Here is a 15,116-nt window from a genome sequence, read left to right on the forward strand (position 1 = left end):
GTGTGGCACTCCAGCTGAGCTCCCTCCCTTCTATCCCGTCCAGCTGACAATTCAGAAAATGCTCCATGCATCAACCCAATCCTTCTCTTCAGTCCCTTTCAGACCAATACTTCAATAGGTTTTAGATAGAGTTTTGGTACATTTTTTAAAAATCTTAGTGTACTCTCCCTTATTAGGCAGAAAAAAGGGCCAAATAATTTCTAAATGGGTTTAATTATATATCCACGAAGTTTATAATTTAGCACCAGTCTCTCTCCCTCAAGGGATTAGAGCCCATTCCACTACACCCAAAGCAGCATCTATGGATTTTTTAAAAAACATGCCCCACTCATTGAAATACCTTACAGATTCAATTTTACAAATGCCAGTCTTACAAAAGACAGTGACACAAACTATTTTGATGAAGAACAAGTCAACATCGCTTCACATTCCAATGCCTTCAGTGTATTGGAAATTGCTTTGCAGTGATTTGAAGGACAAGAAAGTGATGCAGTGCACCATATTGCAACTTATGCACCACATTTACTGTAATTTTGAGATGTTTAATTTTATGAACTTTTCCATTTTAAATTCCTCAATCCCTGATTAGTTTGTAAAACATGGCTATTACTATATGTAAGGCAGCAACCTTGGGTTCTATTCATACTTTCACTAGACATTATTCTCTAGACTTGATATCCAAATCAAATGCTAGATTTGGCAGGGCAGTTCTGCAGTCTCTGTTTAATTAGGACTCCATATCCTTCCTTATGGGATAGTTTAGCAAACAGTAATCTCATGAGTGGGAATATGCAGAAGTCTCTCACTAGAGGAAGAAATGAAGGTTACTTACCTGTAACTGGAACTCTTTAAGATTTGCTGTGCGTATTCACATTCCCTACCCACCTTACCCTCTTCCTTGGAGTCCTAATTTCTAAATGGAACCTGACGGAGTGGTGGAAGGAACTGAGGTGGTTGGAGTTCTATGCCCCTTTTCATAACTTTGCACTCAGGATGTTTGCAAACATTGACGGGAGTAAGAAAGGGGGCAGAGGAGTGTTCCAACAATCATTGCTTAAGTTCCACTAAGCTGCATGCAGTCAGCACATCCCATGAGCGTGAATAGAGTCCATCTCAAACAACTCTGGTTATAGGTGAGTAATCTTTATATTTTAGTGAAAGACTAAAATTTATGACTATATGTGACTAAATGAAGCTTTTCTCCATATGAGTATCATGTTTTGTTATAAATTAATAGTAATATAAAAATTTACTAAAAAGGAAAGGTAAAAGCATTGGAGACTCTAATGGGGAAAGGAGGCAAACTGCAAATAACAAGGGAAAGCTGCAAAAATAGGGAAAAACAATAAAATGTTTTGGATGGGAGCGGAGGCAAGTGGAACATTGGGGAAACTCTGAAGAGCGTTCAGTCATCTTTCTGTCTCTCTCTTCAAAGCCACACTCCTTTTTCCATTTCACTTCTTCCAGATGTTCTATTAGGACAGTAGTTCTCAAACTTTTGTACTGGCGACCCCTTTCACATAGCAAGACTCTGAGAGCGACCCCCCCTTTATAAATTAAAAACACTTTTTTATATATTTAACACCATTATAAATGCTGGATGCAAAGCAGGGTTTGGGGTAGAGGCTGACAGCTCGTGACCCCCCATGTAATAACCTTGTGACCCCCTGAGGGGTCCCAACCCCCAGTTTGAGAACTCCTGTATTAGGACTTTTAGTTGCAAACATTCAGTAATATGTAGTCAATTGGCATTGTGTGGTTAAATCCTTGTGTGCCTCTTTGAGGGACAAAATCTGACCCCACCACTGTGGCTGTGGAGAGATCTGATTATAATTTGGATAAGTGTTGTCCTGTTACACAAACGAACAGGAGGAAGCCAGTACCCTGGCACAGGAGGCCTGAACAGCAGGGAGCTATGCTCCATGTGCACCCTTTGTACCCTAATGTGGAGGATAGAGTACGGGTGGATAGTTTATCTGTGACTGCATGAATCACTAATCATCACTCTCTTGTGCATGACTGGTACTCCCCCATGGGGGCTGTGATAGAGGCAGCAGAGTATGACAGGAGGGAGATGGTGACTCCTTCTCCCTCCCCTGATGTGCATGGCCTAATTATTCAACTATTTAAAACTTTTTGGCACAAATATTTTGCAAGATTTTAAAATGGATGTAATATTTCTGTTGATATACTGTACACTGATGATCCATATCAGAGGCTGTTCAAGACAATCTTCCACCCTAAGCAAAATGTCAGTGTGCTGTCCCCTGTGCCACTCAAATTTGGCCCAGTTGCCCCTGCATCCTGACAGGGGGTGGCCATGCCAAATCTACTGCCCTTGGCAGCTGCCTAGTTCTCCTGTACATAGAGTAGCCTCTGATCCAGATTATGTATCCATGCAGAAGCATCTGCTCCTATTTATTAGTGTCCAGTTGGAGATTATCCCCCTAATCATACAGTGTCCAGGTGTGCATTTTGTTGGCTCAGTGAAGCTGTAGATAAAGCATAAAGGGCCAGTAATACTCAGCTGTAGCCATGATATTTAGGTGATTGTTCATCAGAGTAGCAAGACTTCCCACTATATCTGCTGCCATCCAGCTGAAAATAATGGCTCAGAAAACTGTACTCATCACAGGTTGCTCCTCAGGAATCGGACTGGCCTTGGCTGTAAAAATGGCCAGAGATGAACAGAAAAGATTTAAAGGTAATATTTCTGAAATTAAATATCACACAGTACTGCATCTTCCATGTTGTTAGTCACTTTCATTTTGTGGTGTGACAGAGTGGACTGTACTAAGTGCTGGGTGTCTCACCATGTGATGGATACATTTTCATCAGTCTGTACCTGAATTCTGTTCAGCTTCCCTTCTCCTCCATTCTTATTAATTCTCCCTTTCCTGACAGGAAGATATTATGCAATCAAATGTACTAATTTCTATGAACAGATGGTGATTCTGTGACTGTACTGAAATGAAATGTTTATCTGAAATTAACATGATAAATGTGGCAGTGGTATAAAAAGGGAAACTTTTTAAATTAAAAAAACAATGATGCATTTGCAGCATGCTAAATAAACATAGCTTTTTACAGGTTAGTCCTCACAGCTGCAGCTACCTTTACTTGGCACTTAGCAAAGTCTTGTTGGTGTAAATGCAATTGCTAATTTTAGGAGAAAAAACCTTGTGTCTGGGAGCCCTTAATTAAATTAGCAATTTGTTTCTGAGAGGCAGGATTCAGTATTTCTTCCTTGCATTTACTCCCATGAGGGAGGAGAGGGAAAACTTGGTTCCACTGTCTGCCTTACAAAATGGAAATATTTGCTGCAATTGTGTGTAGCTGACTAAATGAATTTAGCAATTCAGATCAGGTTTACTCTCAGCAAGTGTCTTACTCACCAGGGAATGATTGTATGGATTTATGAAAGTTAGAGTAATTAGGCCACAGTAATATTAAAGCTGATCTATACATTGATAAATATCTTGCAAAATCCAACAATTTTGCAGTCTGAGGAATCATTTGTTTCACTTCCATGTAAAATTCTGGCTGCTTTTCTAAACACACTGGCTGTGATTTTCAAAAATGGGTGCCTAAAAATAGGCTTCTAACTCATTATTTAGGTGCCTAAATGTGGACTTAGGAGCCTAACTTTGGCACCCGTTATTGAAAATCTTGGGCTTAGTTTTTCTACCGTATTTTCCCTAACTGATATAGAAATAAAAACACATAGCTATGAACATGGCTGTATAAATGGTTTATTTCTCCATTCGCTCTTTCCCAAAATCTGATTTAAGAAAGTTAGAAGCACTATAAAAAAAATTTAAATACATACTCTCTGTTTTAGGTTATTAAGGCCCTATCACCAAAATATCTAAGCACTAAAATATGGACTTAAAGGTTGTATGCACTGTAACTTGTGTCTGCTGTCATTCTCAAAGGAAAAGCTTTCTCTGCAGTTACATTTCTGGTTACTTATTTATGATTTTTTACAGTGTATGCTACCATGAGGAATCTGACCAGGAAGGACAAACTTGCAGAAGCTGCAGGCAGAACCTTGGGTAAAACCCTGGAAATTAAACAACTGGATGTCTGCAGTGAAGAGTCTATTAAAACATGCGTCAGTAGCATCCCTGACAGAAGGATTGATATCCTAGGCAAGTAATGAACACAAATGAAAGATGGACAAAAAGTCAGGATACAAGATTTAATTTAAGGATCCTTTTAAATATTTCAGAGATGTTTCAGTAATATTCTTTCTAAAAATGTTTATGGATTTAAGTATAAATATATGAATAAAACCAATAATACTGTACACGTCTACAGTATAAAGTCTTCCATTCAAGGTTCTCAAGCCATTTTACAAATACTAATTAATTGAATTCAGGCACAAAGAGATCAAATGACTTCTACAAAATCACACAATATGTCTGTGGCAAGGTTGAGAACAGAACTTGGATCTCCTGGCTCTCCATCCTGCACTTGAGACCTAAGACCACCTCTACCCTCTGAACACAGTAGACCCCTATTTATTTACACTAACAATAGGATGATCCTTTGTGAATTAGCAAGTAAATGAATAAATAATTAAAAGAGAGACTAATGCATCATCAAATGCACATGGTTAATTTCTAATAAGTTATAGTTTCATTTTATTTGATACTTTGCTAGTAAATTATCTGTAATATATTTTGTAAAAATAAATATAACATAATATGGCAACTAACTACACCCTCAGCTTTTAAACCTTGGCTAAGAGGAAGTAGCGCCTGCCTTTTTGGGGGAGCAGCAGAACAGCAAGGTGCAAATTAACATGATTTTCTGCAAATTGAACTATGCTCCAATTTGACATTCCACTTCTTACTACGGGGTGCTCCTATTACGGCATGACCACTCTGCATTTCTGGAACCACAAGCACTCAAATGGAATCTTCTCTTGACCACCACATAGTGGCAAAGTTCTCAACCGATGCCAGTTCATTTAAAAAAAAAAAAAAGAAACTGACATTATGAGGCGCTAAAAACACAAAGTAGACCAAAAATATCAAACAAACATACTAAGGCCTGATCCAATACCCAGTGAAGTAAACTGAGACTCCGTTTGACTTGATTGGGCCCCTAATTCTTAATACAGAAAGCAAATATAGAGAAGTTTTTGCTCATTTTTCCCCTTACCCTTTCCTGATTTAAAGAAAAAAAGTAAGGCATAAATCAGAAATAAACAAGAAAAACTTCAGAATAGCAGATATTTTAAAATGTATTAGAGTAAAAGCAAAGACATTCCATGTCAAATGTAATCTCAAGGTTTCACTAAGAAGCTGATTAACTAATTGCTCTTGTGTGTTTTAATCCCTTATTCCAGTCACTCATTTTTACCACCATGTGTTTTCCAGTGAAAGCGCCAAGTTAATGTTTATTGCAGTTACTACTCACTACTGTGTTTTGCATCTGTACAGTTAGCAATGCTGGAATGGGGCTCATTGGACCTATTGAATGCCAGACCATAGATGAGATGAGAACTGTGATGGATACAAACTTCTTTGGATTGGTTCGACTCTTGAAGGAGATTTTACCTGATATGAAGAAGAGGAAGAGTGGACATATAGTTATAATAAGTAGTGTCATGGGAATACAAGGCAAAGTATTATTATGTACTAATTATTCATAATTTAAAGCTCGCATTTTTCTGAACTGAAAAATGTAAGCAATCTAGTATATTAAGCTATTGTTTCCAGTTTACAAACATGGGCTTCAGTTCTACATTCTTACTCACGCTGAGTAATACATTATGTCAGTACTCTCATTAATTTTAATGGGACAACTTGCAGAGTAAAGTACTACTGCTTGTGAGTAAGGCTGGCAGATTTAGGACCATAACAACTATGTTTGAGTTTTCTGGAAAGTAGCATTTTGCTCTTTTCACAAAGTAAGTTCATAGGAAACTTGTCTCTGTGTCTCGCTTGAAGGGACTATGGAGGAAAGACCAACACATTTTAATACACTTTTTTATGCACAGATATTTTGTGAAACTAGCTTTATAAAAAGCTCTGCCTTAAAAAGATTTACTACATATGCAGTCTGTTGGTAATTCACATATTTGACACAGGAAAGTATTCCAAGCAGTATATACAAAGTTGGTCTTCCAACACTGCTCTCTCTCTCTCTGCCCCCCCCCCCAAAAAAAACAGAACAAGAAGATGGAATCAACAGTTCCACACTGAAATACTCTCTGATTGTTTGATCAGTGGGTCCTTTCCCACTTCCATTGGAGTCCTCCAAGTCCTCCATATCCCAGACTGTCAAATCAGTATTTCCTTTCTGTAAGGCTTTCCCTCTTACTAGGTATCCTGGTGTTGCCACTAACCCCCAAGGGGGAGCCATCAAATGGACCTCACTTTAGAGCCAGATAATGTTGCTTTTAATTTGGTGCTCCACCCTACATAATCTTACTTGTATGCGTAGTCTCAATAACTTTAATGGGCCTCTCACCTATGGATTATTCATGTGAGTGGGCAGTTGTAGTGTCAAGACCTTGGCTACTAAGAGTTGCTAATGAGCAACATGATGCTCACCATCCGTCTTAGAGGGTTGTATATTGCCTCCGCAGAGTCATCAAGAAGTTTAAAACCAAATCTTTTAAATCTTATATCTCTTGGATGCATTGCAACACAGCTGCCATGCCAAATGATAGATTGTATTACACATATAGATCGCTGTATTAGACCACAAAATATCTAACATAAATACCATGTGCGAGAGTCTCAGCTATGGCCAAGGAACAGCTCGAAGGCTGCTCTAACCTGCGCCAGTTGCCAATGGCACCTAGGGATCATAATAGCCAGGGTGCAAAGGAGACAATCACTGCTCAGCAGGTATTCCCCCCCCCCAAAAAAAAAAAGGTTTGGTCACCCCAGTGCATTTAGTAGGAGTGTTTTTAACATCTTCATAACTTGAATTAGCCCAACATAAATCATGATGATTTTTTTTCATGCTCTCATAACCACAAACAGCTTATACATTTTTTTAGGAAATATAAGCCACTCAAAAACTTAAAATGATCTTAACATGATCTGTAACAATTTTGTTTTTGCCTTCAGGTATTTTGTTCAATGATGTTTATGCTGCATCTAAATTTGCTGTGGAAGGATTCTGTGAAAGTTTAGCCATACAAGCACTCAAGTTTAAACTTCAGTAAGTGTTGACCCAAAGGTGTGGGCTACATATCAGACTGTGCTTTAAAATATATCATGAGCTAGTAGTAGTAGTACAGCCATTATATTGCAGGCTACTGTCCCAGAGAAAGAGGATGAAGAATTTTTCCTCTTGAATTGAAGCTATACATTCACAAGAAGCCACTGAAACCTTCTTATAGAAGTTCCCTTGCCCTCCCCACCAAAGTACTGCAAATGTTTAAATGACAAAATAAACATGACCTACAGCATTCAGACTAGGAGTAAGTTTAGCTTTGAAAAAATATGTATAGCTTTCATATACATCCCTGGAAATCTGGACTCTCATCTACAGTACTGTGGGGATGTGGTCATGTAATATGTGTACCTCAAAGAGAATGTGTTCTCTAATCTGTAGTACCCAGATACATTAGTGAGAATGATCAATAATGACTTTCATTATAATGATTATTGGAGACATTTATATAACAACATAGTGGTATGTAGCACTTTCAATAGTGAATAAAAACATGGGCCTTGCCTCAAAGAGTTTGCAATGGAAATCAAGCAAAGCAAGACAGAAAGAGGAGATGCCTACAGTCTAAGTGAATAGAGCGTGAGCAGGAGGGATGCACAAAATAAGATTGTGAGGAAGTTTACATGGTAGTTCATAACTCTTGTATATCATTACTTACAATTTAATTTTATTAGCTTTTAATGAGAATTTATTAGAGAATTACTGTATGTGTAAATGGGTGGGCTCTGAGAAGGGGTTTAAAGAAGATAAGAAATGTTTGTGGCATAGAGGGTTAGAGGGCATTCGAGGCCTAGGAGGCAGCATGGAAGAAGGAAGAAGAAAAAGGTTGTATGGAGAAATGTGAAATTGGCTAGTGACCAGTGATAACGTAAGCAGGGGCAGCACTGTGCAGAAGTTTTAATTTGAAATTCTGCTTAAAAATCAGTAGCGTGGTATAGCCCTTAGGAATAAGGGGCAAAGTACAGATATTCATTAACTGTCTAACCCAGCCACAGAACTGGCCAGAAATCTGCTATACAAAAACCTTGTTCAATAGATAACTACGGTTGTAACCAGGAAGGACTTGGCATACTTAAAACTTGAGAATGGAGCTGGAGAAGGAACTGGTGCAGGGACCTTAAGTATTTCTAAGCTTTACTATTATGCACTTCTGGGCAAATCCTGCTCCTCCTCCGTAGGTCCAGCGAGCTCAACAGCAGCATAAGTCTGGGAAGCTGGACTTTCTGCCTAAGCATTTATACTGTACTTTGTGGGTACCACAGAATAAGAGTGCCTTCCAGAATTATATACACCCAAGAGGTAACCAAAGAGATCTCTCTTTCTTTCTTTTAAATACTTCTACTATTATTACTAGGTAGGAGAGATGGCAAGGAGATCCATCTAGCACTTCGTCCAGAAGGCAGTGAGGTTTATGATAATTTTTAAGTCTTGTTGCAGAGATCCACAGCTGTGAGCCAGCAGCTGAGAGGGCTTTGTCTCCTGCTTCCACTTGTCATAGACTGATAGTTCCATTGCTCCCCAGCAGTGCAGCCAGTGTTCTTCTCCCACGGAAACCCCCAGTGCCTGTCTGAGATACTCAGGGCAAGAGCTGTGGTATGGATCTCCCCCTTAACATTTTTTAAATAATAAATTCTTTAACAAGTGCTCATTTATTTGCAGCCACTCACTACCTATATAAAGGATAGCTTTACACATTTCACATATAGGAGGACAGATCACCAATATGTTATTGTTCTTGTAACAGGCTAAGTCTGATTGAGCCAGGCCCAGTGATCACAGAATTTGAAAAAAAGGTGTTTGAAGATGGAATGAAAATGGATCTTTCCGCTGCTGATGAAGAAACTGCTGACATGTTTACTAATATTTACCTTAAAAATTACAAACAGATTTTCCAAAGCCTGGGACAGAGTGCAGAGGACATAGCAGAGGTAATTAGTCAAATTATTTTGTGCAGTCTTAGAATGCTCTGTTTGATTGTTGACCCACTAGACTTCATTAAGCACAACCTCAAGAAATTACTGGATCTAGAATTTAGAAAGAACATGAAGTTCTCCCAGTTTTAAAAGGCAACTGTGACTTTTAATCTGTAATACCATTGAGTGGATAGTTGCAATGTGATCTAACTACCCAGTGAAGTCAGAATGACACTAATGTGCACGGTCACCAGAAATCTAGATGGGTTACTACCATTGTTTATGGCCCCTCTCTTGCTCAGATTCCACTAGTGCAAACCCCTACACCCATGTGAAGTCCAGCAGACTATCCCAGGAACCAACAACAGAAATGCACCAGCAGGTCACAGCAGAACATAGCTGGAGGCAATCTCTGATATTTGAGGGTTTATAGACCACAACCAACGCCATGAACTGCTTCTAGAAGCAAATAGGTAGACAACATAGAGTATGGAACATCAGTCTTATAGACTTACATCTCAAATTTAAGCTGTTGCATTGTGCCAGCTGACATGCTCTTCAAAAGTAGGCCAGAGTAGTACTCTAGGGTAAATGAATGCTTGAGGTTACAAAGGCCTGAATCACTGTGGAGAGGTGGAAATACAGGAAAGTTTGCAGCCTTCAGATCAACCCTAAGTTAAAAATGACAGTGTGTGATTGAGGGCATCTTGGAATCTAAGAGCAGAAATGGATTCTAAACGTTTACGAGCAGCATTAGTGAAGGTCAGACACACAGTGCACCTCCAATATACAAAATACTAGCTAAGGCCCTGATCCTGCAACTGGTTTTGTGCACACAGATTTGTATGCATTTACACAGCCATATTCACTTCAATAAGACTCTGCCTTGGCATAAGGATCTGCCTGTGCGGGATCCGGAAACCTACATGGAGTCCCAGTGATTTTGTTTGTGTCTTACCTTAGACCTATAGGGTGTGATTCTTAACACCCTCAGCATTGACATAACACTGCTCCCACTGAAGTTAATGAGAGCTTTACCGCTGACTTCAATGGGAGCAAAGTTAGGCCAACACTGAGCACTTTTGAAAATCCCACACAATATTTTTTTTAAATTTGTGTTTGATTTAAATAGTGTCAGGTTCCTGAATCTCATGTTGTTTGTAAACTGGTAAATATGAAACATCCTGATTCACACATTTGATACCATATCTGTGAATTCAGACTTGTTCTGTATTTAATATTTTATTTTTAATAATTCCACATTTAATCACTTTCTGAATGATAAAGCTCTTTAGTAGCTTTTATTTACAGCAATATACAGTTGGAAAACTTAGATGCATGCAATTAATTCTTCCAGATAAGTGAGTGCAGCTAGAACTTTAAAAATTTAAAATTTTTATTAAGATGTTAAAAAAAAATATTGAACAGAGTTTGAGCATAGAAGTTTCTGGTTATCAGGGAATAATGTACAGATTATCAAGGGTGCAAAGCTTGGTTTAAGATCAGGTGGCATAAGGAATACATAATCTGCAATATCCCCGATTGGGGGTAAAAGGTTGATGGGTCAAAGTACAGGCATTGAGTGGCATACAAGGATAAGTGTGGTACTCCAATTGAAATTGAGGTAACTCGCTCTTTGCCTGCCAAGTTGAAAATATATCTCTGTCTTCAGCTTCCTAGACAAACACTTGTAGTTTGAACAAACAACAAATCAGCAGAGACCCTTCCTTTAGACTGAGTTCTTCTAAGCAAGAGCTTCTAACTCAGAATCAGACTCCTGCCCTCACTTCAACCTGCATAATATGTTTTCATTGCAGAATTTACCCAGTGGATCAACATGCAAGTTTGCCTAGGTTGGGTGTGAATGGCCATGCTGCAAAGCCCTCTTGAGTTGAGTTAGCGTTGTACTCACCCGCTTGAGATGCTAAAACTTCTGGGATTATATCCCATAGTTCTTAGCACTGCAGTACACTAAGCCAGTCTGATTCTCTCTGAGTGAATTGTGGGAAAACTTGTCTGTCCTTTTGGGCACACACGGGGAATTGTAGGAAAGCACTGGATATTTATCAGCACTTGAGGGGTTCAGTGTGTGTCCTCACTGCAAAGTGGGCAGATTACCAGCATGAGTGAAAGTACCACTATGGCTTTAGTGTATAGCACCAGATGAGCCAGGCAGCTTGGGTGCAAAGCACAACCAAACTTGGGTCAGAGGGGTGCGTGTGTGTGAGAGAGAGAGAGATGGGATGGGGCAAAACCCAAGCAAGAGCCCAAGATAACTCTGCAGTGACGATGCTCCCTGGGTCTCACCCTGCACTTTCTCTGCTTCACCTATGCTTATCTGACCACCTCCTTTCTCTCCTTTGCCTACATCTAATTTCATGTCCTCTTTCTTACCACCTCCATACATTCTCAACTAATGTTTGAGAAGTTTTTCCTTGACCCTCAAAAATATCCTGAAAACCTGCTCCATGAGGTGCTCCTGCTTTAGTCACCACTTGCTTACTCTACTTTACATTTGTTTTTAGACTCTTAAGGTCTTTGAGACAGGAACTTGTCATTTGTTCAGCATGCATTGCATATCATACAACACTATGTATAGGTTTAAAGAACACAGACACACAAGCCTTTGGGCATGAGCACAGAACTGCTAACCAGCAGTGATCATTGGAGTCTCAAACCCCTTACATATAGAACCCTATACAAAGCTATCAAAGAGATGGAAAGGAATAAAGGTAGGAGACCCAAGTTCAGTGCTGCGGTAGGTTGGAGCCAGCTAGCAATTTTTAATTATTTTTTTTTTTACTGTTTTGCACCAAATTGGGAATTAGTATTAGAGCCTTTTTTGGTAGTTTACATAGTAGTTTTTAGCTTTAGTCAAGAAACCACTCTGTGCTGAAGTTCCCTCAATACACATTTGGAATAAAAAAGAAAAACCAAAATGCTTAACCCTTGGAGCCCCACTGAAGCTTGTGTTTCATAATACCAAACTGGAGACATTTGGGCCAGAATTTAATCATTATGATGCTTTTTAAAGAATAAAAGGGTCAAGCAAACATACTGATCACCTCCATGCTGCCTGCCCAATACTTCCAAGAGCAGAAAATGATTGTACTCAGAAATAGGACTGATGTTGGCACTAGATGCAGTATTAGTATTAAAGATGCTCTGAAAATGTCACTGATACATGTCTGTGTAGCTCAAAAGCTTGTACCTTCCACCAACAGAAGTTGGTTTAATAAAAGATACCATCTTACATACCTTGTTTTATTGCTGCACATAGCAAGTTTTAGAGAAAAATCCCTGTGGGGGTAAAAAACAGATTTCTGGTTTTCTAATCACATATTTCATCACTGATCTCAAATTCAAATGTTCTAAATAGTAAATATATTCCTTTTGTTTAATATAAACTTCCACTATATTTTCTGATAAAGTTGGAAAATAAAATTATGTTGATTAACCTCAAAGAGAAACATGTTTTTTGAGGTTTCTAAATTATCCTAAGAAAATCTTAATGGATTAACTGCCTGATTAAAATGTGATCAAATTTCCTAAAGGATTTTACAAAGCTACCTTTGGCACTTTGCTCAGTCATTCTGTTTGTTGATTCTTGCACATCTATTTGGATAAATGATGTTCTCTAAAGATCCCATTTCTCATTCTAACAGCATACAGTAAAGATAATTCTTGCAGAAAATCCACCTTTTCGTCATCAGACCAACACCCTGTATACACCAATGACAACACTGAAATATGCAGATCCAAATGGAGATTTACCTATTGATACCTTCTACAAAATGGTTTTTCAGCATGATAAAATCTTCAGTGCAAGTCTTAACTTCATCAAACTGCTAAGGTGGAGAAGCAGAAAAAGCTTTGATTTGGGAAACCCTTCACAATGAATATATGTATGCTATTGTGTGCATTTGGATCACTGGTTCTAGTCACTGCTGATAGACTGTTTTGAAAAATAGCTTTGCAATATAATTGATTACAAAAAGCATTCCAAATGTTTGGTTAGTGAGCTTAACTGAGGTATTAATGTTGATTAACTTTTATTTTGAACTTCAAGTTTCCAATGCTTTGAAAGTAAAATGTTTGACCTACATCAGTTATTGTCAGTAATCTTAGCCGTATATTCTATTTCCAGAGTTGTTCCTGGTAGAAATTTATGACCACTATTTTTCTGAACATCAACAAATCAATTATCAAATAGTTCCCTTCAGCATTTATTAGAATTAAAAAGAAAAGATACTGAGATTAGTACTCTGTGTATATCTTATTTGTAGAAAAACCTGATTTGTTAATATTGTAAAACATATTGAATTGCTTTGCTAATGTTCTAGTGATCTTTAAATCACTTAACACCTTGTTCTGTAGTTCTATACTTCTATTTAAAAGGATTAGAATAAACTACTTGTTAGAAACCTAAGAAGTGCAAGCATTTTTATAGTTTTAAAATGTATTGAAGATACCTAAAATATGGACATTCATATTATAGTCAACTTCTATGATAGTGGTGAATGGCTTATGATTATTTCTGTGGTTTCTTAGGGAACACAAATTAATATAATCAAAATTTTCAAACCTGAGGGCCTAAAGCTAGGCTCCTAAATCCATATTTAGACATCTCGATAGAAGTGATCTGATTTTCAATGGTGCTGTGCACCTGCAGCTCCCATTGAAGTCAGTGCGAGTTACATGTGTTCAGCACCTTTGAAAATCAGAGCACTATCTAAATCAGTGGTGGACAACCTGCAGCCCATCAGGGTAATCCACTGGCTGGCCACGAGACAGTTTGTTTACATTTGCACGGCCACCCGCAGCTCCCAGTGGCCGCGGTTCGCCGTTCCCAGCCAATGGGAGCTGTGGGAAGTGGTGGCCAACACATCTCTGTGGCCTGCACCACTTCCCACAGTTCCAATTGGCTGAGAACGGCGAACCCCGGCCACTGGGAGCTGCAGGCGGCCGTGCAAATGTAAACAAACTGTCTGGTGGCCCGCATGCAACCCGTGGGCCACAGGTTGCCCACTACTGATCTAAATGTCAAAATGTGGATTTAAGACACTGGCTTTAGGCACCCACATTTGAAAATTTCATAGGAGTTGGCTAGACATCTAAATGTCTTTAGGCTTTCAGGTTTGAAAATGTTGGTTTGTAGCTCCACTTTATTTACAGCTATATTTGAGTGTCTGGAGGATGGGTGTTTGTATGTATGTATGTATGTATGTAAGTGCATAGATGTACCAGTAGCTTTGATAAGGTTGGCAGTGTTCTTGGGAATAGGATTTGCTGACTGCTATATGACATGCTTGGGTTATACATAGTGGGTTTTTTTTTAATATCTTAGCAACACAGCACTTTTTTTTTTATATTTAGAATTCAAAGAATGTTTGTCATCAGAATAATTTTAAAGCTATGTCAAATTTTAAACTGAATGCAATAGTATTCCTTTAAATTTCATGTTGCTTTACTGAAATGGGTATGAAAAATTTGGTTTCCACATAACAGAACTAATTAATCATAACAGAATTTAAATATACAAATTACATATTTAAGATCAAGACATGCTATAACAACACTTGCTTTTCATAAGGTCCTGCTTTTTTGAAGAACTTTAACTATATAAACATTGTCAAAAACTGAACATAAGAATGGCCATACAGGGTCAGACCAATGGTCCTCCTCGCCCAGTATCTTATCTCTGACAGTGGTCAGTGCCAGATGCTTCAGAGGGAATTAACAGAATGGGGTGATTATCAACTGATCCATCCTCTGTTGTCTAGTCACAGCTTCTGGCAGTTGAAGATTTAGGGTTGCATCCCTGACCATCTTGACTAATAGCCATTGATGGACCTGCCCTCCATGAACTTCTCTCTTTTTTTTTTTTTTTAAGCCAGTTATGCTTTTGGCCTTCACAACATCCCATGGCAACAAGTTCCACAAGGTTGTGTGAAGTAGTACTTCCTTTTGTTTTAAACCTACTGCCTATTCATTTCATGAGGT

General features: G+C 38.5%; 1 protein-coding gene across 1 annotated transcript; it reads left to right on the forward strand.

Annotated features, from left to right (window-relative positions):
- The first annotated feature begins 2,607 nt into the window (after positions 1-2,607).
- On the forward strand, positions 2,608-13,012 carry LOC135883012 (retinol dehydrogenase 8-like). Its single transcript, XM_065410043.1, has 6 exons — positions 2,608-2,704; positions 3,990-4,151; positions 5,451-5,630; positions 7,092-7,185; positions 8,945-9,128; positions 12,779-13,012. The coding sequence occupies exons 1-6, from the start codon at positions 2,608-2,610 to the stop codon at positions 13,010-13,012; spliced, it is 951 nt and encodes a 316-aa protein (XP_065266115.1).
- Positions 13,013-15,116: the final 2,104 nt, after the last annotated feature.

The sequence above is a fragment of the Emys orbicularis genome, chromosome 8, assembly GCF_028017835.1.
Source record: "Emys orbicularis isolate rEmyOrb1 chromosome 8, rEmyOrb1.hap1, whole genome shotgun sequence".
Classification (NCBI taxonomy): domain Eukaryota; kingdom Metazoa; phylum Chordata; order Testudines; family Emydidae; genus Emys; species Emys orbicularis.